This window comes from Hyperoodon ampullatus (assembly GCF_949752795.1).
Source record: "Hyperoodon ampullatus genome assembly, chromosome: 18".
NCBI lineage: Eukaryota > Metazoa > Chordata > Mammalia > Artiodactyla > Ziphiidae > Hyperoodon > Hyperoodon ampullatus.
The window spans coordinates 54,168,772-54,193,578 of NC_136931.1; the positions used below are offsets into that span (position 1 = coordinate 54,168,772).

General features: G+C 43.2%; 1 protein-coding gene across 1 annotated transcript in view; it reads left to right on the forward strand.

Moving 5' to 3' along the window:
• Nucleotides 1-13,478: 13,478 nt before the first annotated feature.
• ARHGAP35 (Rho GTPase activating protein 35) overlaps nt 13,479-24,807 on the forward strand; it is a gene marked incomplete at both ends in the record, with an annotated part of 73,570 nt that continues 62,241 nt past the window's right edge. Inside the window, one exon of the mRNA XM_079723613.1 lies at nt 13,479-17,162. Within this exon, the coding sequence (XP_079579739.1) occupies nt 13,479-17,162 (3,684 nt within the window). The remainder of the gene's footprint in view (nt 17,163-24,807) is intronic.

Consider the following 24,807-nt stretch of genomic DNA (forward strand, 5'->3'; position numbering starts at 1 on the left):
AAGGACTGACAAGTTATTACAACCACCCCCGCCCGCCCCCCATCCAAAAAAAAAAACAGTGAGAGAAATCCCACCATACTGTATATGTATTGTGTAAGATTCTTCACTGGGCAGAAAGGCTCAGGTAAGTGTATATCATCTCTTCATCCAAGTGTAACTCGGGATGTCCTTAATGAGGAAGACCTGAAGGGCTGGTGTGTTTGACAGAGCATTTTGGTATAGACACGTTATATAAGCTTACAGGCTGACACCTGTGCTGTTTAGGGGAGTTGATAGCCAGAGGGATCATCCTGTATGGACACCAAAATTAAGCCCCTGACAGGCTCTCTTAAACACAGTGGGTTTTCTGAGCAGAAAGGTGAAATAGCAGTTGGATTGCAGGAGCAAGTGAGTGGTCTGAGGAGTTGGGAAGATACGTGCAGAAAGTGAAGGAGCTTGGGTGAGTCACCTCTCTTTGTTACCAAACCGTCTCTCTCTTCTGCAGACTATAGTAGTCACGTTAGCCATGTTAGAGAAGCTTTCATTTAAGCATAGCTGATGTTCTAGGTAGTTAAAGTCAGTCTGCTGACAAGATTTTAAAATGGTGGTATATTTTTCTATTCCATTCTTTCTAGTGTGAGTTAGAAATCAGTAGCTATTTCTTGTACACCGATTTTAAGACTTTTCCAAAAGAAAGTAGCTGTGATATGTTCCCAGGGCCATGTGTAACCTGGGGAGTGGGAGGTGAGGTCAATGAGGGAAACAGTCAGTGGGTTTATGTTGGGATGAAACAGTGTGAGGGTTCTGTGCACAGGTAACTGAGAAAGGTATGTTGTTACCTAATGTAAGTATATTTTTGATAATTTGAATTCAGAGACATTGTTTTCTGAATAGCAGCCAAATACATGAGGTCAAGGTGATTTCCTCTTGTAGGTAGGACAGCTGTCATGGAAGAGTAGGTTGAACCTGTTTTCCTTCTTAAGTATGAGGGCTGAAGTAGTGGTAAGAGATGACTCATTAGTTTTCATGAAAATTACTGGCCGAGGACTTTCAAGGAATGGTGGTTGATAAGGAGGAACTAGTTACTATTCTGGTCTGTTATCTAAGGGAAAATCATGAAGCTAGCATTTTATAGAAAATGCCATTTATTAAATTCCTTATATGACTACAAGTGTTTTCTTAGTTATTTTTGGACTCCTCAACAGGACATGTTACTTTTATAGTTTGAAATTTATCTTGAAGTAATGGGTAGTAGATAGGTGCTATATGGAACATACAGCAGAAGCTCATGAAAGTATACATATGATGAGGGACAGAGGTTGTTTTTGTCCCCTTCCTGATCATTTTGATTCTCGGATTTCATTAACCTTATCGTCTCTGCCACCACCCATGGCAGAGAGTGGTGTGTAGAAACAGCCCTGGGGTGGGGTGGAGTGGGGAGAGGCGGGAGAGGCCCTAGCACAGGTCTGATGGCAGCTTCTGTGACGTCCCTTTTCCTCTTCAGCTTCCTCATCTGTTACCTGAAGGAGTTGGCTGACAGCTCTCCACAGCTCTGCATTCAAGGGGCTTTCATTTGGAGAGACAACAGATTGGTTCATCTAGAAGTCTTTTTAGTTGTTAATCCCAAGAAGAATCTTAGGAATTTTTTTTTTGGCCAGTTTTCTTCAGATTTTGCTTCTTATTTATCTGCCCTTTCCCCTTGGCCGACTCCCTTGACAGTGAGACACAGGGTCATCGGTTTAAGTATGGGAAGGAAATTATGGCCTTGAGCACAGTCAGAAAGAATCTGGCTCTCAGGCACTTCCTGTGAGCCACCACTAAATTACAAAGACGGAGCCCTGACAAGGCTTTTCAAAGGGGCATCTTACACCACCACTGTGTCAGCGTTTCCGTCATAAGCAGTTGTTTTTCATGGTGCTTATTATGACCAGGTTTGAAGTGGCCTTTACACGGAAAGCATTTACCCAGTAGGGTGAGGGTAAAATAGCAGAGAGAGAGATGGAGGGAGGGGGAGAGTACAAAGATTGCTTTCAGAATTCCCTCTTTCAGCCCAGAGTGACTATGCCATTCTTGCTCAGAATCCTGGGAGTTCCTCGGAGGATGAAGTCTAGACTCTCCTTATTGTGACAGGGCCCACCGCAAAACAGGTTTGCCCCCGACCTCTCCCACCATACATACCTTATGCTTGCCGTTCCAGTTCTCTGGCCAGGAGAGCATGTTAGAGCAGGAGGACAGGCCTGGGGGACTGGGGAGGTGTTTGACCTGGGCCTGTCAGACGGGGCACCATCCCTTACTAGCCGAGTTGTTTCCCTTCTCTCTGTCTAGGTAGTCACTAATCTGCATAAGTTTCCTGAATGAGAAGAGAAGGGAGCCTTTGGGGGACGGACAGGAGACTCTTTTTGACTCTTGTCTCTTGGCAAAATCTTGGGAATTAGACCACCAAATGTCTGTTTATTAAATTGGTTTTTGAACCATGAAGTTTTTTGAGCTTTTTAAAAAACTACAGAAGTTGAAAAAATTTTTTTCTTTATATGTGGAATCCCAACATATAAAATAGATCAAATTGAGTTGCCCTGTTTTAAGGCCGGAAGGTCTGGTGTTCCACCTGTTCAGCCTTCTCCATAGCCCTGAAGATCTGCCAGTTACATCCGGGGCCCTCCAGGGCACTGCTCCTTAACTGTTCTTCTCATTGGTACGTGAGGATTAGAGTCACCTGTTTGACAGGACGGACCCCAGGCAGAGGCCTAGTATACAAGGAAGAGAATGTATCCCAGTGGTTGAGAGAGGGGTGTGTTCAAATCCCAGCTCTGCTTCCTAGCTATGTGAACCTGTGTTTCTTCATTTCTCTGAATTGTATCCTTTTTTAAAAACTGTAGAGAAAAGTGTATAAAGCATGTACAGTCTGAACAATTATGAAGTGAATACCCTACCCGTGTAACCAACCCAGGTCAAGAAATAGAACAGAAGCTCTGCTCGTATCCTTTTTCTATCATACCTCCTTTCCTAGCCTCAAAGTAGGAACCTGAAATATGCTTTTCAGATAGTGAGGTGATAAATATTTGAGTAAGAAATATTTTTCATAACACCTTTTTGTTAATAGTGCCTACGTGTAACATCTTCTCATTCAGAAAATCCATTTTGTGTTAAATGTATTAATTCATAAATCCATCACCTCTAGAAGATAGGGATAAACACCTCAATTTAGCAGATTTTCAAATATGATGAATTGAGCCTAAGGCGTGATTTTGTGCTAATTCCAGGCTCCTTCCCATGTTCTGTTGTAACTGTTCATTTTCCATTTCTCTCAGACCTCTGCTTTTAACTTTATTTGAAGCAAGGCAAGTATATAAGTAAGTGTGGAGGCTAGAAAATGGAAAGGAGAAATATAAGTATCAGTTTATTAGTGTGAGTCCTAAATAAGTTCTTTAATCGGTGAATTCAAATTGTTCCCTACTAAGATTTGCTGGATTTAGAAGTTGTTCTGTTATGCTTCTCTGTGACCATTGTTCTTGTCTTCAGTACAGGTGAATTAAATAAAATAAGACCAACCGTTCTTATTTAAAAAGTTCATACATGTGGCATAATTTTTATTACTAGCAGTAGTCTGCTTTAGGACTGGCAATTTATAGAATAATGCAAATGAGTAGTGAGGAATAATTAGAGATAATGGGCTGAAATCCTCATGTCATCTTAGACTGCCACCAGGGGAACAGAATAGTAAGGCTTACTGTTGGACTTGAAAACAAGCCGACCTATTTTCCCAATTGACAGAAATGCCTGTTTCTTCCTCTGCAAGACACATTTGGCTGGACGGTACCTCCACTCTTGTATATTCAGATAAATTTTTTTGGAGAATGTTCTTTCAAAAAAACTTTTTTTTTTTCTACTGAACTTTTAAAAAAACTTGAATAGATCAGAAGTGCTCAGAAGCAACTGCTGAGATAATTTTATAGGTTTTCTTTACCACTTCAAAAATCAATGTAAAATTGGCCCGAATACCAGGAAATTCAGAGGTAAGATGTGGCTGTGGGGTTTTTTTTTGTTTGTTTTTAAACATCTTTATTCGATTATAATTGCTTTACAGTGGTGTGTTAGTTTCTGCTTTATAACAGAGTGAATCAGCTATACATATATGTGGCTGTGTTTTTGTATCTTGGTTTGGTAAGAATCTTAGCTCACTGTATTAATTGTAGATAGGCTGTGATACCAAGGTGGATTCGAGTAATTTCAGTTTCCAGTTGGCCTTGGTGTTGCATTTCCTTTGGCGTGGAATATTTTTGCGGGTTATCAGAAATTGTATGTTGTTGCTATTGTTCTTAATATAGGTAACCCAGAGAAATTGTGCTGCATCAGTGAGAAAGATTTCTCAGCCTTCACTTTTGTCTTTGTTTATAGTTGCTTTGATCAGATACCCTGATCAGAACTCCAGAGTTACCTGAGAGAAAGCTGCTGAGGATAAAGTTTAAGGAAGTGCTTTTGCTGAAAGCAGCTCCCTTCATTCATCAGGGGAATTTGATTTCATCCTGTGAATAACTTGGCTTAGAAATTTTGTTTCTTTGGGACCGGCTTGTAGAGTTCTGCATGAGAACTGTGTCATGGTGGAAAATGGGCTATTTGCTTTATTCTGTGTGGGCTGGCTATGATGGTAAGATAACGTAGCTGTGTTTTTCTACGCTGGAATTTGAGGTACCTTTACCAGGGTTTGGGGGGAAAATAAATCAGGAGGCGCATTGGGACTTCCCTGGTGGTCCAGTGGTAAAGAATGCGCCTTACAGTGCAGGGGACATGGGTTGATACCTGGTCAGGGAACTAAGATCCCACATGCCACAGGGCAACTAAGCCAGCGCGCCACAACTAATGAGCTCTTGCGCCTCAACTAGAGCCCACGTGCCGCAAACTACAGAGCCCACGTGCCCTGGAGCCTGCTCACCACAACTAGAGAAGAGAAAACCCACACGCCGCAACTAGAGAGAAGCCTGCGCCCTACAACAAAGAGCCTGTGCACCTCAATGAAAGATCCCGTGTGCCGCAGTGAAGACCCCGCATGCTGCAACTAAGACCCAATGCAGCCAAAAATAAATAAGTAAATAATAAATCTTTTTAAAAAAAGGAGCATTAAGAGACATTTGTAAAAATTATATATGTAATGTCAGAGAATCTTTCATAGCTGTTCTTTAAAAAATTAACTTTGGGGGGGCTTCCCTGGTGGCACAGTGGTTGAGAGTCCGCCTGCCGATGCAGGGGACGCGGGTTCGTGTCCCGGTCCGGGAAGATCCCACATGCCGCGGAGTGGCTGGGCCCGTGAGCCATGGCTGCTGAGCCTGCGCGTCCGGAGCCTGCGCTCCGCAACGGGAGAGACCACAACAGTGAGAGACCCGCGTACTGCAAAAAAAAAAAAAAAAAAAAAAAAACTTTGGGCCAAATTATTTTCAAAATAGACATCTGAGTTATCAGTCCTTGAAAATTGTTTTTGACCCCTTTGTGTTTTCTTCATTGGGCCCTCTGGAGAGTGCTGTCCATTGCATAGCACATAGTAAGAGCTGAGTGCACATACATACCCATTGTCCAAGAATGGCCCATCTGTTGTATGAGATCACATGTTTCAAGACCAGATGGTTAAACACTTACATCAGTCTTTCCAAAGATCCAGATGACCCATTTCAGAGATTTCCTGTACCCAGAGCCCTGGGGATATAGTAAGATTCTGTGGCTTTGAGGAAATCCTCCCTCCTACGCTAAAAGGAGTAGGTGTATGTAGCCTGTGCTAGTGGGAGCAACCACCAGTACTATTCCGGGCAGATATTTGCGTTTGCTTCCTTTGTAAAATCCGTGGCTTTCTGCCCCTTCCCTACCATGTTACTTGAATTTGCATTGGACTGAACGGTAGAAATATAATTGCCATATTCAAATGGTGTTTTCTTTCACGTAAGATGATCATCTCCTTAGACCGTGTTAATTTATTAGTTGAGGAGTTGAGGTAGCAGTGTTACCAACAGTAAGTAACACTGGTGGGATAAAAGATTATTTTCACATTAGATTCTCACAGTAAAAATACAGTGTGTTCATAGTCTGAGCCCTGCTGACCTTCTTGTCTTCTACCTTCCATGCACGAAAACTCTGTGCCAGTCAGTATGTCCCAAAACGTATCTGCTGCTGTTCCATTTTGGTCACCGTCATTCATACCCTTTCATGTCTTTAGAATACCTGGGCCATCTCTCCAAGCCCTGCCAGTCTTTTATGTACCAATTCAGATTTTACTTCTGCTCTGACACCATTCCCAGTCTATCTCACCATTCCCAGTCTATCCCAGATCTGAATGATCCCCTCTTCTTTCTCTGGATCCCAGGAAATGATCGATGCCATTTATTGTCTGTGATCTAGTTATTTTTTAAGTTAAAATATTGTATCTCTAGTAAATTATTAGATTCTCACCAGCAAGGACAGGGTCCTGTTTCTTCTTTGTTTCATCACATTGTCTTAGATATAAATATGTATTTGATTTGGTTGATGGACAGTTCAGTTCTTAATTCTAAGGATTAGAGACAAGAGCGATACAAAAATGGTTAACGTCTCTGAAATATTATGAAGGAAGGAGAGAATTTAGCTGCTCTGTAACTGGGGCCATCAAATGGCCTACCTTTCTCTTTTGTTCAGTGTTAGAGGCTGTGTTGTGCTTGTTAAGTTTGATGTAAGTCATTTCAGATGTAGTCATTTCAAGATACTTCTCATGCGGTAAAGAGATGAGCAAAACAAGGGCATTTCTTCACGTTTCAATAGAAATCACAGAGGAAGTGAAGACTCCCTCTGTATTTTGGTGTCAGATTTATAAGTGTGATAATTCCTGTTTATAGCTGAATACTCTGATACATCATTTGTGCACATCACTAACTTTAAGGTTCTGTAAATTTATTTGGATTTCACAGATGAATGAATTGGATAAACAAGGACCTTGGATTCCACTTCCAACTTTAATTTTTTTGTAAAGGAAAACAAACAAAAACCTTAGGAAATTTTACTTTAACATTTAATAATGTGAAAATAGAAACACTGGGTTTTTAAAGACTATTTTGTTTAAATTCAGTGGTTCAGTAGACCAGAGAGTTGTATTCTCTTCTTACTGGAGCTTTTATATCGCATCCTTCCTGGCCTGTTTGGAAAGTAAATTCCTCTGAAAAATTCTTAAGGAATCTTTCTTACAGGGAAAATGCTTCCTGGTTAGATCCCTTCCTTTTGTTCTTCCCCTCCCGTCTGTAGAGCAGTGAGTCTTACCATGTATCTACTTAATGCAGACATTTAAACCAGCTTTTGATGGTAATTCATAGTTTTGAAAATCCATTCAGAAATTTAATGTGTTCAGAAGTATGAGGTATTAAGGACATTTAGAAAATGCTCTGCTTTCTGTTAAATTAAAATGCATATTTCCATTCCTTTCTCCTGTTGGAATTAAGAAAAATTATGGTAACAAGGATTTTGCTTCCTTTGCTAGTAGCTCACTATGAAATTATTTCCTTATATTATCCTATATATAATTATTATACAGTGTTATATTATTATTAGTTTGGTGGTGTTCTGTATATGGTGGTTCAAAATGAAATGCATTTTCAGAATTTGTTGGCTAGTCTCACAGGCAGAGAGAGTAGTTTTGGTTGTGAAAACTGGTGGTATGTAGATCTGTGTCTTAACAGGGCATTCTAGATCACAGAGCCCAGAAACATTTCCTCTTGGGGGTGGGGGTAGGGGTGTGAGGTTGTGGATGGAAGGGTGAAACACACTGAGCTGCTGAACTTGAGCAGTCATAGTAATGCTGGATCACAGTGGCATTTCTGTGTCCTATGAAATGTGTACTATCTTGGGAATGTTACCACTTCTTGCCCTGGGTGTTTTGTAGAGGTGTTAAAAAAGAAAACACCCCTCCTCCTACCTTCCAGTTGAGGTGCTCTTTGTGGAGCTACTGTCTTGGTTAAACAAGTCAAATAACTCCGGAACCTTGGTGACAGGTTCTAAAAAGGCTCTCAGATGTTTGCATTATGGCTTTGTTTTTTTGTTTGTTTTTTTGATGTGGACCAGTTTCAAAGTGAAAATTGAAAATTATTGAATTTGTTACAGTATTGCCTCTGTCCTATGTCTTGGTTTCCTGGCCTCAAGGCATGTGGGATCCCAGCTCCCCGACCAGGGATTGAACCTGCACCCCCTGCATGGGAAGGCGAAGTCTCAAGCACTGGACCGCCAGGGGAGTTCCTGCATTATGTTCAGCCTATATTTGTGACAAAGAATTGAAAATACTCCTGGAGTATTTTCCTTCCTGAAGAAGTGGACTTATGGCTTCAAATGTGAAGCTAAATGTTAGGTTCTGTGTTTTTATTTTTCTAATACAAGTAGCTCAGTAAAGCTTAAAGATAAAAGGAGTTACTGGTTTTTTAAAAATTAATTTTTAGATTTTTTGGCTGCATTGGGTCTTCACTGCTGTGCGTGGGCTTTCTCTGGTTGCAGCGACCGGGGGCCACTCGTCGTTGCGGTGCGCAGGCTTCTCACTGCAGTGGCCTCCCCCGTTGCAGAGCACGGGCTCCAGGAGCGTGAGCTTCAGTAGTTGTGGCACATGAGCTCTAGAGCACAGGCTCAGCAGCTGTGGCGCATGGGCTTAGTTGCTCTGCGGCATGTGGGATCCTCCCAGGCCAGGGCTCGAACCCATGTCCCCTGCATTGGCAGGCGGACTCCCAACCACTGTGCCACCAGGGAAGCACGGAGTTACTGTTTTAAAGAATACTTTTTCCTCCTCTACTGTAACTTTTCAGTTTTAAAAGGATTAGCATTGGCAAATTATTAGAATGGGTGTTCAGATTTTGCTGTTTGAGTAGCTCAGTTGCCCACTAAGAACACCAGTTCCCATCAGGTTTACACTCTGAAGACATTGCGAAGTCTTGGACATGCCCTGTCTTCTACTTTCTCTTTCTTTGTGGCCTTCAGATCATTAAATTTAGTGACTCAGCTAATTTTTTTTACCCACCTCTTAGAAAAGTTGAACGCGTTTGTGACCAAGCACTTAAGGTTATTTCCTTTAAACCAAGTGTTTGAGACGTTTTTAGATTTATAACAGTCTTTGTTTACCATGTAATTCAGTCCAATTGAGGAACTAGTAAAACTGCATTATCCAGACATCAAAGACAGACATGTAAGAAGAGTATACTTATACCAGGGAAACTGTTAGGTTTCTAACAAGTGGAAAGTTACCAGGTGTCCAAAAATTAACCACTCCCATGCCACCTAATTCTCATTTCTTGTAGCTTTTTTAGTTCAGCCAGCAGCATTCTGAGTTTAAAATATCAGTTGCTACATTCTTGAGAGTTGAGATTGTTTTCTTTTCTTTAGCATCCTTCAGATAACTGAGACTTTGGCTTGAATGGACTAAATAGAATATCCTGCCATAAAAAAAAAATTGTAAGTAACAAGGTGTTGAATGGACTATACATTTTAGTTTAGTTCAAAATTAAACCAATATCTTTATTTCTTGAGGTTTAAGAGCAGGTTGGGGTTTTGTTTTCCTGAGATTTCTGTGAAGAGGTAGATTATTCGGCCCACTTTACAGAGGGTAAGTGGGATGATTTGCCAGCTGCATGCAGCAGTTGCTTGAAGTAGGACCTGTGTCGCCAAGTTGCATTTCAAGATTGGTCAAGTGGGTGGCCTTTGACTCTTGCCAGACCCTGGGATGAGGAATGATAGAGAAGGGCTCTGTTAGGTGAGCACCCTTGACTTCCTTAAATCTTGGTCAGCATTCCTACCTGAGACTCTGTTAAAGCCTCATTAAAACAAAATTGTAGGGACTTCCCTGGTGGTTCAGAGGTTAAGAATCCGCCTGCCGATGCAGGGGACACGGGTTCGAGCCCTGGTCCAGGAAGATCCCACATGCTGCGGAGCAACTAAGCCCGTGCACCACAACTACTGAGCCTGCACTCTAGAGCCCGCGAGCCACAACTACTGAAGCCCGCATGCCACAACTACTGAAGCCCACATGCCACAACTACTGAAGTCCGCGCGCCTAGAGCCTGTGCTCCGCAACAAGAGAAGCCATCGCAATGAGAAGCCCGCGCACCGCAACGAAGAGTAACCCCCGCTTGCCGCAGCTAAAGGAAGCCCACGTGCAGCAACCAAGACCCAACACAGCCAAAAATAAATAATAAACAAATTAATAAATTTTTAAAAATTGTATATGTATACTACAGAATAATGTGCAAAAAGCACTTTGATTTCATATAAATCTTTCCTTTTCAGGTATTTCAGAGGATGTGTGTAAACATGCTTTAGATGTTCATAAGCGTCTTATAATTTTACTTACGTACATAATTACCTAGGGAAGTGGGGGATGGGGAAGGTTGTTTTTTTTTCTCTTTCCCATAGCTATCCTGCTTGCTCCTCCTGAAGTCTGGAGCTTGGCTTCTATAGGAGCATGCCACTAGGTTATCTGGAGGCGATTACTTACAGGCATTGAGATTTCTCTTTTGAGAAATGGTCAAAGAATTTTTACATACCATCTAGCCACATTTTGTCTCCATAGAGGGTTTGGCTTTCTGGGTTATCAAAGGAAGACACGGATTTTTGGGAAAGGTCTTTGACCTTCAGGGTTATCATTCATAGGGGACAGTTGTGCTCTCCCATTTGTTGCCCCCTTGTATCAGTCAGAATAACGTATGGTGGTCTGACTTCCTGTGGCACTTCTTGTGAGATAGGCTCACAAAAAAATATTAAGGTTGTGGAAATGCTGGGTTCCTACCAAGCATAAATGAGATTCAAAAGAAAATTGCTGTTTATTTTAAATTCTCTTTGGAGTGTCTCAGGAGACTGTTCATTTGGCTACAGGTTCAGCAATTGCACAGTTATATTTACGTGTGTAAGTAGACTGCGGTGCAGTATAAACTGTAGCAACCAGAAGAACATTTATGTAGCGGCAGCCAAAAACTACATATTTTACTTATTTCAGCTGGAAAGCTGCTAAAGACTTTGTAAGACATCATCATTACATTTTATGACTTCAGCTATTCAAACTTTAGGTCCTTTAAGGTGCCACTTCACAGCCACAGTCTGTGACTCCCCATAGCCTTTGGGGAAGAATCGAAGCTCTTTGAAAGTGGCTTAATCTGGTTCCTGCTTACTTGCTAATGCATCTCACCCATCTCCTCCCCATACACACTTAAGTTCAGCTGGTTCTCCCATGGGCAATGAATGCCCTTTTCTGGAGAGAGAGGAGTCTGCACATTTCAGCCCCTCTACTTTAGGTCTCACCTGAGATGGAACTTCCTCCAGCAAGGCTTTCCTAAATCTAAAAGGCTGGGTTTGGAGACCCTTTTTTAATAAGCTCTAATAGTCATTCATTTATTCATTCCTTCAGTAAAGATTTGTGTCAGACATGTTCTCGTAGCTTGAGGACACAGAGTGAAGAAGGCAGGGGCAGGCCTTACCCTCACAGAGCTTACGTTCTTGTCAGGGAACCACCCCATATTCGTACCCTTCAAAAAAACAAACAAAAACACCTTTTATTTGGAAATAATTACAGACTTAGAGAAGTTGCAAAAATTAAAATAGCACAAAGGAATATCCTGTACATTTTACCCAGATTCACCTGTTGTTAATATTTTACCTTGTTTGCATTCTTAGTCTCTCTCAATATATAGGTGTGATTTTTTTTGGACCAGTCACATACATTATGGTCTTTTCCCTCTGAATACTTCAGTGTTTATTTCCTAAGAGTAGGGCTTTTCTCTCACATGATAGTTATAAACTTCATAAATTTACACTGATGGAATACTTCTATCTAATTCCATTCATAGTCCAGTGTTACTAGTTGATCTAATGATATTCTGAATAGCCTTCCTCCTCCTGCCCCTCCACCCCCGCCCCATACAGAATTCAGTCTGGGGTCAGATAAGTGCATTTAGTTAGGATGTCTCTGTAGCCTCCTTTAATCTGGAATATTTATTTACAAAGCCATTCTCTGTCTATTATGACACTGATTTTTTTTTTTTTAAGTACAGAAATGCACCCCCCGCCCCCCCGGCTGTAGTAGAATCTTGCTCATTTTGTGTTTGTCTAATGTTTCCTTGTGATTAGGTTGAGGTGGTGCATTCTAGGCCATCATACTGCATGGTGATGTTGTATCCTCCTGGGGTATCACATCTGGAGGCCCATGATGTCCTTCTGGCTCTTTGGTGGTGATAATTTTCATTACCCAAAGTGTTGCCCAGTATCTCCACTGTGTAATTAGTGTGGTTTGTTTTTCTTCTTCCATTTGCAGCTAATAAGTAGTCTATCAGGAGACCTCATTTCTGTGCAAAATCCTGCTCCTCATCAAAATTTCCCCCCCTAGATCAGCATCAAGTGATGATTCTTGTCTGATCCAGTATTATGAACTCAAGTTCCTACTTTTGCAGTGGATTGTAATTCATTACTGCACTTAATTATTTTGATGTTCAAAGTGTCCCAGATTTGACCAGTGGGTGCCCCTTCAAACTGGCCCCTGTGTCCTTGTGAGGTACCCTATCATTTTTTCAAGCACTTCCTTCCTTTCTTGCACAATAAAATGTTCCAGGCTCATATTGTACCAACCTGCCCTAGCCCTGGAATCAGCCATTTTTTCCAAGGAGCTTGCAAGCCCTTGTTTTAGCCCTTAGCACACTGCTTATTTATGTGTCTTCCTCCATTAGATGACATTGTACCTCTGAGGGTACACAGATGTCAGTCTTTTTTTTTTTCTTTTTTAAAAATAATTGTAAACTGCCTTGCTTTGTAGATTGCCTTTAGTGCAAATGCTTTGGTTATTTCACCACTTCTTACATTCTTTGCTGTTGGCAGATTCTCTTATTTATTTATTTATTTATTTATGGCTGCATTGGGTCTTCGTTGCTGTGCACAGGCTTTCTGTAGTTGCGGCGAGCAGGGGCTACTCTTCGTTGTGATACGCGGCCTTCTCATTGTGGTGGCTTCTCTTGTTGCGGAGCGTGGGCTCTAGGCATGTGGGCTTCAGTAGTTGCAGCACATGGGCTTAGTTGCTCCGCGGCATGTGGGATCTTCCCGGACCAGGGCTTGAACCTGTGTCCCCTGCATTGGCAGGCGGATTCTAAACCACTGCGCCACCAGGGAAGTCCAGATGTCAGTCTTATTTGCTCTTATGTCTTTACCCAGCTTAAGGCCTCGTACATTTGATGTTTACTATAATTATTTGTTGAATAATCAAATTGATTTTTCCTATTGTTTGGTGATTAAAATTGGTTTCAAAATTATGATGCTGATTGTTTTTCTTTTTTCCTCCCCCACCTAGGAAGAAATGTTGGCTATTTGGCGATGAGAAGTGGCAAAAACTCACCTCGTACTGGTATACAAGCACGATGAGATCTGACACTTTTGCTTCGTGGGCAGCCGGCCCCCACTGATAATGTGGGGAAGCCATTGGGTCCACTGGAAAACACTAATCTGATCTTGGAAGTAGCTGATTGTGGCAGGATGTGTCGACGATGATGATGGCAAGAAAGCAAGATGTCCGCATTCCCACCTACAACATCAGTGTGGTGGGATTGTCTGGGACGGAGAAGGAGAAGGGCCAGTGCGGCATTGGGAAGTCTTGTTTGTGCAACCGCTTTGTGCGCCCGAGTGCTGACGAGTTTCACTTGGACCATACCTCTGTCCTCAGCACCAGTGACTTCGGTGGGCGAGTGGTCAATAATGACCACTTTCTCTACTGGGGAGAAGTTAGCCGTTCCCTGGAGGACTGTGTGGAATGTAAGATGCACGTTGTGGAGCAGACTGAATTCATCGACGATCAGACTTTTCAGCCTCACCGGAGCACGGCCCTGCAGCCCTATATCAAGAGAGCTGCTGCGACCAAGCTCGCATCAGCGGAAAAACTCATGTACTTTTGCACTGACCAGCTGGGGCTGGAGCAGGACTTTGAGCAGAAACAGATGCCAGATGGAAAGCTGCTAATTGATGGTTTTCTTCTTGGTATTGATGTTAGCAGGGGCATGAATAGAAACTTTGATGACCAGCTCAAGTTTGTCTCTAATCTCTACAATCAGCTTGCAAAAACAAAAAAGCCCATAGTGGTGGTCCTGACTAAGTGTGATGAGGGTGTGGAGCGGTACATTAGAGATGCACATACTTTTGCCTTAAGCAAAAAGAACCTCCAGGTTGTGGAGACTTCAGCAAGATCCAATGTAAATGTGGACTTAGCTTTCAGCACCTTAGTGCAACTCATTGATAAGAGTCGGGGAAAGACGAAAATCATTCCTTATTTTGAAGCTCTCAAGCAGCAGAGTCAGCAGATAGCTACAGCAAAAGACAAGTATGAGTGGCTGGTGAGTCGCATTGTAAAAAACCACAATGAGAATTGGTTGAGTGTCAGCCGAAAGATGCAGGCCTCTCCTGAGTACCAGGACTATGTCTACCTGGAAGGGACTCAGAAAGCCAAGAAGCTGTTTCTCCAGCACATCCATCGCCTCAAGCATGAGCATATTGAGCGCAGGAGGAAGCTGTACCTGGCAGCCCTCCCACTAGCTTTTGAAGCTCTTATACCCAATCTAGATGAAATAGACCACCTAAGTTGCATAAAAGCCAAAAAGCTCTTGGAGACCAAGCCAGAATTCTTGAAGTGGTTTGTTGTGCTTGAAGAGACCCCGTGGGATGCCACCAGCCACATTGACAACATCGAGAACGAGCGGATTCCCTTTGACTTAATGGATACGGTCCCTGCAGAGCAGCTGTACGAGGCCCACTTAGAGAAGCTGCGGAACGAGAGGAAAAGAGCTGAGATGAGAAGGGCATTCAAGGAAAACCTGGAGACCTCTCCTTTCATAACTCCTGGAAAGCCTTGGGAAGAGGCCCGCAGTTTTATTATGAATGAAGATTTCTATCAGTGGCTAGAAGAATCTGTATACATGGATATTTATGGCAAACACCAAAAGCAAATTATAGACAGAGCAAAGGAAGAGTTTCAGGAGCTGCTTTTGGAATATTCGGAATTGTTTTATGAGCTGGAGCTGGATGCTAAGCCCAGCAAGGAGAAGATGGGTGTCATTCAGGATGTTCTGGGGGAGGAACAGCGATTCAAGGCGTTACAGAAGCTCCAAGCGGAGCGTGATGCCCTTATTCTGAAGCACATTCATTTTGTGTACCACCCAACAAAGGAAACATGCCCTAGCTGCCCCGCCTGTGTGGATGCTAAGATCGAGCACTTGATTAGTTCTCGGTTTATCCGACCATCTGACCGGAATCAGAAAAATTCACTTTCTGACCCCAACATTGATAGAATCAACTTGGTGATCTTGGGCAAGGATGGCCTTGCACGAGAGTTGGCCAATGAGATTCGAGCTCTTTGTACAAATGATGATAAGTATGTAATAGACGGTAAAATGTATGAGCTCTCCCTGAGGCCAATAGAAGGGAATGTCAGGCTTCCTGTGAACTCTTTCCAGACACCAACGTTTCAGCCCCATGGCTGTCTCTGCCTTTACAATTCAAAGGAATCTCTATCCTATGTGGTGGAGAGTATAGAGAAGAGCAGAGAGTCCACACTGGGCAGGCGAGATAATCATTTAGTCCATCTCCCCCTGACCTTAATTTTGGTTAACAAAAGAGGAGACACCAGTGGAGAGACCCTGCATAGCTTAATACAGCAAGGTCAGCAGATTGCTAGCAAACTTCAGTGTGTCTTTCTCGACCCTGCTTCCGCTGGCATTGGTTACGGACGCAACATTAACGAAAAGCAAATCAGTCAAGTTTTGAAAGGACTCCTGGACTCCAAGCGTAACTTAAACCTGGTCAGTTCTACTGCTAGCATCAAAGATCTGGCTGATGTTGACCTGCGAATTGTCATGTGTCTGATGTGTGGAGATCCTTTTAGTGCAGATGACATACTCTTCCCTGTCCTGCAGTCCCAAACCTGTAAGTCTTCCCATTGCGGAAGCAACAACTCTGTTTTACTTGAACTACCAATCGGACTGCACAAGAGGCGCATTGAACTGTCTCTTCTTTCCTACCATTCCTCATTTAGCATCAGAAAAAGCCGATTGGTCCATGGGTACATTGTTTTTTATTCAGCCAAACGTAAGGCCTCCTTGGCTATGTTACGTGCCTTTCTTTGTGAGGTGCAGGATATTATCCCCATCCAGCTGGTTGCACTCACTGACGGCGCTATAGATGTCCTGGATAATGACTTAAGTCGGGAACAGCTGACTGAGGGGGAGGAGATCGCTCAAGAAATCGACGGAAAGTTCACAAGTATCCCCTGTAGCCAACCCCAGCATAAACTTGAGATCTTCCACCCATTTTTTAAAGATGTGGTGGACAAAAAGAACATAATCGAGGCTACTCATATGTACGACAATGCTGCCGAGGCCTGCAGCACCACAGAAGAGGTGTTTAACTCCCCCCGGGCAGGCTCTCCGCTCTGCAACTCAAACCTGCAGGATTCTGAAGAAGATATCGAGCCCCCTTCTTATAGCCTGTTTCGAGAAGACACATCACTGCCCTCCCTGTCCAAAGACCATTCTAAGCTCTCTATGGAACTGGAGGGAAATGATGGGCTGTCTTTCATCATGAGCAATTTTGAGAGTAAACTGAACAACAAAGTACCTCCGCCAGTCAAACCAAAGCCTCCTGTCCATTTTGAAATTACAAAGGGGGATCTGTCTTATTTAGACCAAGGCCACAGGGATGGACAGAGGAAGTCTGTGTCTTCCAGCGCCTGGCTGCCCCCAGATGGGTTCGATCCTTCTGATTACGCCGAACCCATGGATGCTGTGGTCAAGCCAAGGAATGAAGAAGAAAACATATACTCAGTGCCCCACGACAGCACCCAAGGCAAAATCATCACCATTCGGAATATCAACAAAGCCCAGTCCAATGGCAGTGGGAATGGTTCCGACAGCGAAATGGACACTAGTTCTCTAGAGCGAGGACGCAAGGTATCCATCGTGAGCAAGCCAGTGCTGTACAGGACGAGATGCAGCCGGCTGGGGAGGTTTGCTAGTTATCGAACCAGCTTCACCGTGGGGAGCGACGATGAGCTTGGGCCCATCCGAAAAAAAGAGGAGGATCAGGCATCCCAGGGTTATAAAGGGGACAGTGCCGTCATTCCATATGAGACAGATGAAGACCCAAGGAGGAGGAATATTCTTCGCAGTCTACGAAGGAACACTAAGGTAAGACATGAGGTTGGGAATGAGTTATAGGAGTGGCTTGCACAGTGTCTTGGTAAGAGTTCATTGATGATGATGAAGATTTTCAAGGACAGCTTTCTCTGGTAAAAAACTGCCCTGTGGGTGTGTGTTGTGTGTGTGTGTCTTTACTCTCTGACTTAGCATTAAAAAATAAGCAGTGTCTCAGATAGCTACTAGTAGCTCCCAAGTGGTAAGGGCTCTGGGTAGGTAGCCTGGACAGCTTACTCTGGTAAAAAAACTGCCGCGCGTGCGTGTGTGTGTGCGTGTGTGTGTCTTTACTCTCTGACTTAGCATTAAAAAATAAGCAGTGTCTCAGATAGCTACTACTGGTGGCTCTCAAGTGGTAAGGACTTGGGATAGATAGCCCTAGTTGTCTTTGTCCAAAACAATAGTTAGGTAATTACCAAAATGAGCAGATCATGCAGAACTTGTCAGTGTCCTGACAAACAGCCAAGCCAGTGACAGTGTGCTTGGCCTTTCTTCACTTAAACAGCAGAACCCAGAATCACAGTCCTCAGTCTTTGACTGAGAAACAAACATTTCATCCGTACATCTCTTAAGTGCTCCTTTTCCCCCTTGCTGATCTGTGAAGGTTGCTGCATTTTAGATCAGGAAAAATTAGATGGTTATTTTATTTGCACACATAAATCAGTGACGGGTCTTCAAGTACCTAAATGAAAAATAATCTTGTCTCTGTGAGTTATAAACCTGTCCCGTGTTTGTAAAATTGGAGTGCCCTCCAGCTCCCTGAGTGAGTTGCTGCTGCTGTCAGTGAGAGCTTCGGATTTGATTTAGGAACCACAGGTGGGGCAGGAAGGGGAAAAGAAAGAAAAAGTAAACCATGTGTGTTAGGAATGTCAGGTCTGCTGTCGGATGTAGAGGAAACAGCCCCAAATGTGGGAGCAAATGAAGTCTCTTTATCTTGCGTGGAATTGCGCTGTGCAGGGCAGTGTGCCCTGTCCTCTTGGGCTTAGGCTTTGAGATAGAAAAGGTATTTCTCAACTTTATTTTTTCCCCATTTAGAGTAGGGGAAATAACTTTTGTTGTCCAGAGAAAGACATCTTGGTGAGCCACCACAACAGAACTCTGTCAACAGACTCTGTTACATGCGGGCCCGCCCCCAGCATTGTGTATTATCTGGAGGCCAGTTCTGCAGCTCATATTGGTTAAGAGGGTCCTTGGAGATGGAGGAACATGGCGCCATGGCCCTCACAGGGAAAACCTACTCACTTTGTGTTCCCTGATAGCATACAGCATGCTTCTCGATCACCACTGGCCAGAGCTTCCAGAATTTTCTTACCTATAGAATTTCAGAAAGGGCAGGGCAGTATCATTGTGTGTTCTGTTCCCCTCCCATTCTGAGCTGTATATCAATAAATATCATAGGCATTCTTCTGTTTGCTCTGCCTATGGTTTGCTTTTACATTTCTATACCTTTATCTGCCTGCAGTATTTTGTTCTCCAAGTTAGCAGGCAGACCAGTGGAAAGCAGTTCTTATTAGGAAGCCAGAAAGTAGCCTGACCAGCCTGCCAGTATTTCCCCGGAGCTCTCCTGTTTGATGATACTGGAATCCAAACATTTTGAACATTTTGGCTTTCTTCTCTTCCTCCTCCACTCCCAGGGAAGACTGTTGCCAGCACAGCGTATCTAAACGCTGACAGTCTTTTAAGTGTGGAGGTGTCTGCACACCTGGGAGTTAGGAAGGTAGCATAATACCACATTGCGAATCATAACGGGTTTTCCGACTTCAAGCTACATTTTTAATACTGTTGAAAATAAAGCTTTGAAAACACATTCCCAAACAAGCTGTGCTTTAAAGAGTAGGCTCAGCAGAGAACAGCTGGTTACAGGGAGCCTCTGAGATAGCCACCTCCATGCTGGTAATGAGTGCCTCCTAACCTAGAACTGCCTCACGCTGGGTTGCTGGGTCAGCATGCAAGAAGTGATCGACTTCCCGTCTATCTTGGTTATGTGGGCCACACCTCTCCTAGTCAAATAAAAATGATACCTCTGGCCCAAGAGCAATAGCGTGCCAGAAGTCATTTAGGAGTATCCTTTGGAAAGAGTGAGTAAAAGGTGAAATTGTCTTTTCCTGCCTTGGAAAATGGTGCCTTAAAATGAGCATAGCTGCTTTGTCATCCTAGTGCAGAGATAAGCAAAGTCTTCATTCTGTTCCTGGTTGGAGCAAACCTCCTATTAAAATTTGCTGCCTTTAAGAAATCAGACTGACACTTGTTTACTGGAAAAGCAAGGTACCATGGGGCAGCGAATGCCAAGCCAGCCCCTACATGGGGGATTTGGCCTTTGATTTTTATTGGCATGACAAAGCAGTACAGTATTTATGTGAAGTGAGGGGAGAGCCATTTGGTAATGGAAAACACACTTAGTTCCTCCTGCATGCCACACACCACTGGGGAAATGGCACAGACCCGTCTTGCGCAGACCTTAGCACCCAGTTGAGGCAGCAAGACCTACACAGCTTCTGAAAATAGGTGGTCTGCCTAAGAGGGTGAGGGGCGGGGGTCTGTGTGGGCCAGAGCAGACATCCTGTGCTGGGGGTGGCTAAGGTAGTGCAGCGTGTGGTGATCAGGAGCTCCGGGAATCAGAGGGCCTAAGTCAAAACCCAGTTCCTCCTCTTCCTTACTGGGCCTTTGGGCACTTGATCCACCTCTCCACGTCCCTTCTGCAAAAGGGACAACCTTAGTAGCACCTTTCTCATACGGTGTGAGAGATGGAATGAGATTGTGCCTGTAAAACACTGAGCATAGTGCATGCTGGATAAGCATTAGTTATTGTTATTTAACTTGACCTTGAAGAATGAGTAGAATTGAGGAAGTGGTGTGAACTAGGGAAAGGCTTGAAGGTGAAAACATGCATGTTGTATTCAAGGATAGGAGAAAACTGGTCTCGTCTAGCTGAGAGCTTGAGGGACCAGCATTGTCCCTCCCTTTTGTATAAGTTTTAACCCTGTGTGTTACTTGGCTGCTTTCTCCGCCCTTACCCTAGCGACAGCCCTAACAACAACCAAAAAAGCTATGCTCTGGGTACCTGTTGTGATGTGGAGAAAGAGAAATTGCTCAGTGCCCTTGGCTAATATGCTAGATTAGCTCCTTACTGTAAAATTGGAGTTGGAGTGAGGGAATGGCTTTCATTTCTACTAATGAAAGTGCAAACTGTAAAGCAGCTGACTCTCATTCTGGGTCCTTTTCCCAGCTGAACCATTTAGTAACCCACCCTCATAGTGGGAGCCTTCCGCACTCAGCTGAATGAAATTGAAAATCTACGCTTGCACTTCAGTGGGGTCCATGAATAGATGCTTTGTCTGTAAAGAGTTGTCGTTGCACATGGTCTCTGTCTCCCAGTGCCATGCGTTTGCAAAGATGAGATCAGGACCAGCAGGGTCTTATTTTAAAGCCAAAAAACAGGCTGGGGTGCCTTGCTCCACACAATGTGCTGTTTGGGCAAGCTCAAATTGCTGAATTCGTTGTGCTTGACCACAGATTTAGAGAAGACATTACTGGCTATTTTACCCTTCTATCTGATGTGCTCTTATTTTGTGTGTTTTTTTTTTTTTTTTAAAGACAAAAACAGAATGATAAAGAAAATCTTTCACTCACTCTAGCTACCACATGACAAGACAACCTATTGAAACGCAAACCAATTCAATCGCGCATTGTTTGGTCTATGAGGCACCAAGTAACCAGTGTGACAGTTTGTGTCCCCCCCACCCCCCACCCCCAGTGAATTGGCTTATTTCATGGGATTCAGTGAATTGGCTGGTTGTTGTGGCTTTGTGTGGACACAGCTCTCATTTTGTGAGGCCTAGAACGGAGTTAAAGTTTCTAGTGTGAATAAAAACCAGCTGGGGAATTGGACTGCTCGCTCCACGGGGAGGGATGTTGCATTTTGACAAGCTGAATGGTATGAAATATGAGCTCTTTGTAACCTGCTCGGGAAAGACTCTCAGTGTGCGCTTCAGAAAAGGCTAGCCCTGCCCCATGAGCTCTAAGTGCAGATAAATACCTTGGTCTTAAAAGTGGGGTAGGGGCGCTGACTTGACCTTGGATTTTCTGATCCCCGAAAGAATTTTATCTTTTAAAAGAAGTACTCTTGCTCCAAAGCACATGTTCATTCATTCTTTTAGGAAGGAAACATTCAACTCCACGCACGGGCATTTCCTGAGCACTTGTGTGCCTGGTGTTGCGCTAAGTATCATATGTGTGGTAGTTGCGTTCATCTAGTTTACCGTTAACAGAGAATGATAGATTTTATACATGTATTTACGTGCATTTTGAATGTTGCCGGAGTGGAGGTACAGGGTGCTAAGGAATTGTATAGCAAGGAGTTTTACCCTCACCTAGGATATCTGGGAAAGCTCCCAGGGGAAATGATACATAAAGCTGAGACTTAAAGGGTGAAGCAGGCAAAATCAGTGAAGATGGAGGCTTCCTGGGTCGAGCTTTTGAGAAAACAGTGTGGAACTTGGAGCTGAAAAAAAAAGTGGCATGTGCTAAGACTTGAAAGACCTAGAGTGGCTACTGTAGAGGGTGAGGGAGAACTGGGCAGAATAACAGAGGGCTATGGGTCCCATGTGAAAGATTTTGTACTTTCCTACATTTATTGAATACCTACTGTATGCCAGGTATACAGTACCAGGCATTTTCACATCAATTTTTCATCTTTTTCTCTGAACAATCTTAAGGAAGTGATTTTTTAAAATCCTGGTTTTAGAGATGAGGAAACTGAGTCTCAGTGCCCCCAAATTAGTGTAGTTACTGAGTGGAGGAGTTGAGATTTTGGAACCCCAGTCTTCTGACTTCTGCTTCCAGTGGGTTTTTAGAGTCCCGTCTCCAAGAAAGATGGTAATATTCAGTAGCCAGGCACACAGTTGGAGTACTCAATCAATCCAGTCAATTTGTTCATTTTAGACAAAGGACTTTGGTTATTATCTAAAAACATCTATTTCCCCACACTGCCCCCTAAGAACAGCATGGTGCTGTTTGTTTCTAGCTTCAGTGTCCACTTGAGTAGAGGACAAAAAAGGCATGGAGACACTGAAATAGCAACTGGAACTTTGAGAAATTGTTTTGAACTGGTGTCACTCGGTTCTCAGTTTATTTTAAGCCCAAAGAACTGCTGTAGTTTGTTTTTGGTGACAAAAATAGGCTATCTTTAACTATCTGCTTTAGCTTAGAGCACACCTGTTCTTTAAAAAAAAAAAAAAAATTACAATAGGCAACCCAAATCTATTTTTCAAAGAACAGAGAATTGCTCTGATCTTCACTGGGCCAACTTGTTCTCCCCTACCACCTAGTGATACTGAAATATCTTTGTAGGAACTCAGTTTATTTCAGCTCGAATCAGGGATCACCTCTACTTCCATAGAGAAAGGCCTTCTGAGTACTTTTTATACAGTATTTGAGAGGAGGCTAGCAGGTAAAAACTGACCCCCACAGCTCTGGAAAGTCCAGATTCAGTGGGTGTCGAACCAGGCAGGAATGTTTATAAACACTTCCTGGAACTAGTGGACCCTCCTCCCTGCTTAGCCCCCTACTGCATTGGCCATTCAGCCTGAGAAGGCAACAGGGATTGACCCAGATTCATGCCTTTACAGGGCAAAAAGCTGTGGTCTCAGTTTATTTGGGTGCCTATGAGGGGATAACATGCCTTTCTTTTCCCACCATGCAAGAGGGCGGGTTAGGGATGCTAGGAGACTTCGTGCTACTTCCTGGTTCATCCCTAAATAAAGATGTTCCAAGTTGGAGGGTGACCGGGTCATAGTACTAACTGCCAGCTTGAAGGAGACAAGGCTAAGCATTTGTGCTTTCATAATAGACTTTGCCAGTCAGAACGGATCCATCCCCAGGTTTTCTCTTGAACTTGGGCTTAGATTTTTTCAGAGCCAGAAGGGGGAGCACCAGTCAGCCAAGAATACATTTGGGACATGAGCGAGTAACTTAATTGAAAAGGTCCTTTTGAAGCTGTGTTGGAAATACGAGGGAATCATCACCAATCAGAAAGCTGTAATGTTGAATATAGAATGCAAGCAAACACTTCGGGGGAAACCTAGAGTAATGTAGTTTATGGAATCTTTTGGTTTTTCTAAGATTCCTACCAGTTACAGTTAGTTCAGGGTGTGCCACTCTACAACTTGGCAAATCATGTGTGTGACCCTCTAGGGCTTTGCTTATATCAGTTTCACTCTCAAGAGGGAGAATTGCCCCATTCAGAGGACACTGTCCCTGTTCCAGACTACATTCTGTACATGGCATTCCTCCTTAAAAACAGAAACGCAGACTGGATTCTGTTTTTTTATTTGCTTTATTAGGTATGTTACCAAGCATTTAAAAGGCTGTGCTAGGTGGTACAACTCCAGTGACCACGTTTTCTGACCCTAAAATCTGGCTAAGTAATTTGACATGGATAAGGATATTTATGTAGACGGGGAGAGAATATTTGCAGTTGGCAGTTTAGGATCACTGAATAGCTGTACCTGCTGTTTCCATAGAAGATAGAATATTCTTTATCCAGAAAGAGTGGCTGACCTCTCCTTTGAGGCTGTGGGAGACTTTTTTTTCTTTGTGACTCAGTTGGCTTTTATCTGATATCTAGATCACCTTTGCTTGCTGTAGACGTGTATCTTCTCTAATACCCATTAGACTGTAAGTTCATTGAGGGCGAGAGATGACTTTAGTATTAGCTCTGCTGCTAGTCTGTTAGGTGACCTTGGGTATAATTCATTAAAAAGGAAAAATGCCTAGATTCCTGCACACTGGAAACTTAGCCCATTAGGAAAATGGTCATATGTGTATGTAGATGACTATCCCTTGTTCAGTGCTCACAGAGTGATACAGGCAATTCATGACCTCATCTGTTTTTTAAAACGGAGTCTGTGATATACTACTGTCAGTATGAACATGACGTTCTGAACCTCACCTCACATCCTAGTAAGAGCAGACCAATGTTAGAAGATGAAAAAAAATACTCTGGTACCCACAGAGATAGTCATCATCTCAGCTAAACTTGAAAAAAATATAAAGAAACATTGGCCTTGTACATTATTGGAAGCTGTTTTTGTTCAAGAAATTTATTGAGTGTCAACTGCACATCAGGCTCTGGAACCCAGTCATTTTACAGGCTGATAGAAGGGGTCCTTCTCTCGGCTGTTACTTATTCTTTGGCTGGCATTCTAAGCATTTTCTTGCCGCGTGGACTTGGAGGAGCTGTGGAGTGGGCGTACTGTCCCATAAGCAGGAGTTTCCCCTTTATGCTCTTGTTTCAGAAAGGCCAAGAGGCCAGAGGCAAATTCCAGTCACCATTTCTCCCCAGTGCAACACTGGCATAAGCTATTGGTTTATTTCTTTGTTTCCTTTGCCACCTGGTTAGTATCAAGACTAAGAATCAGGCATGTTTTTAAGGAAACTGTGAAGTAAAGAACAATGGACTATGTTATTTATTCAAAAAATATCTATCCAGAGGACAAGGTGAAGATGATTTGAGCCGACCCAGTCCTTTGTTTATGTCAGCGGTGTGTTTCATCATGGAGATAGTTCATGTAGGGGGAGGAACGTGGGGCTTTGACATTCATACATCACTGGACTCTGAATCCTGGCTCTCTCAGTGCTG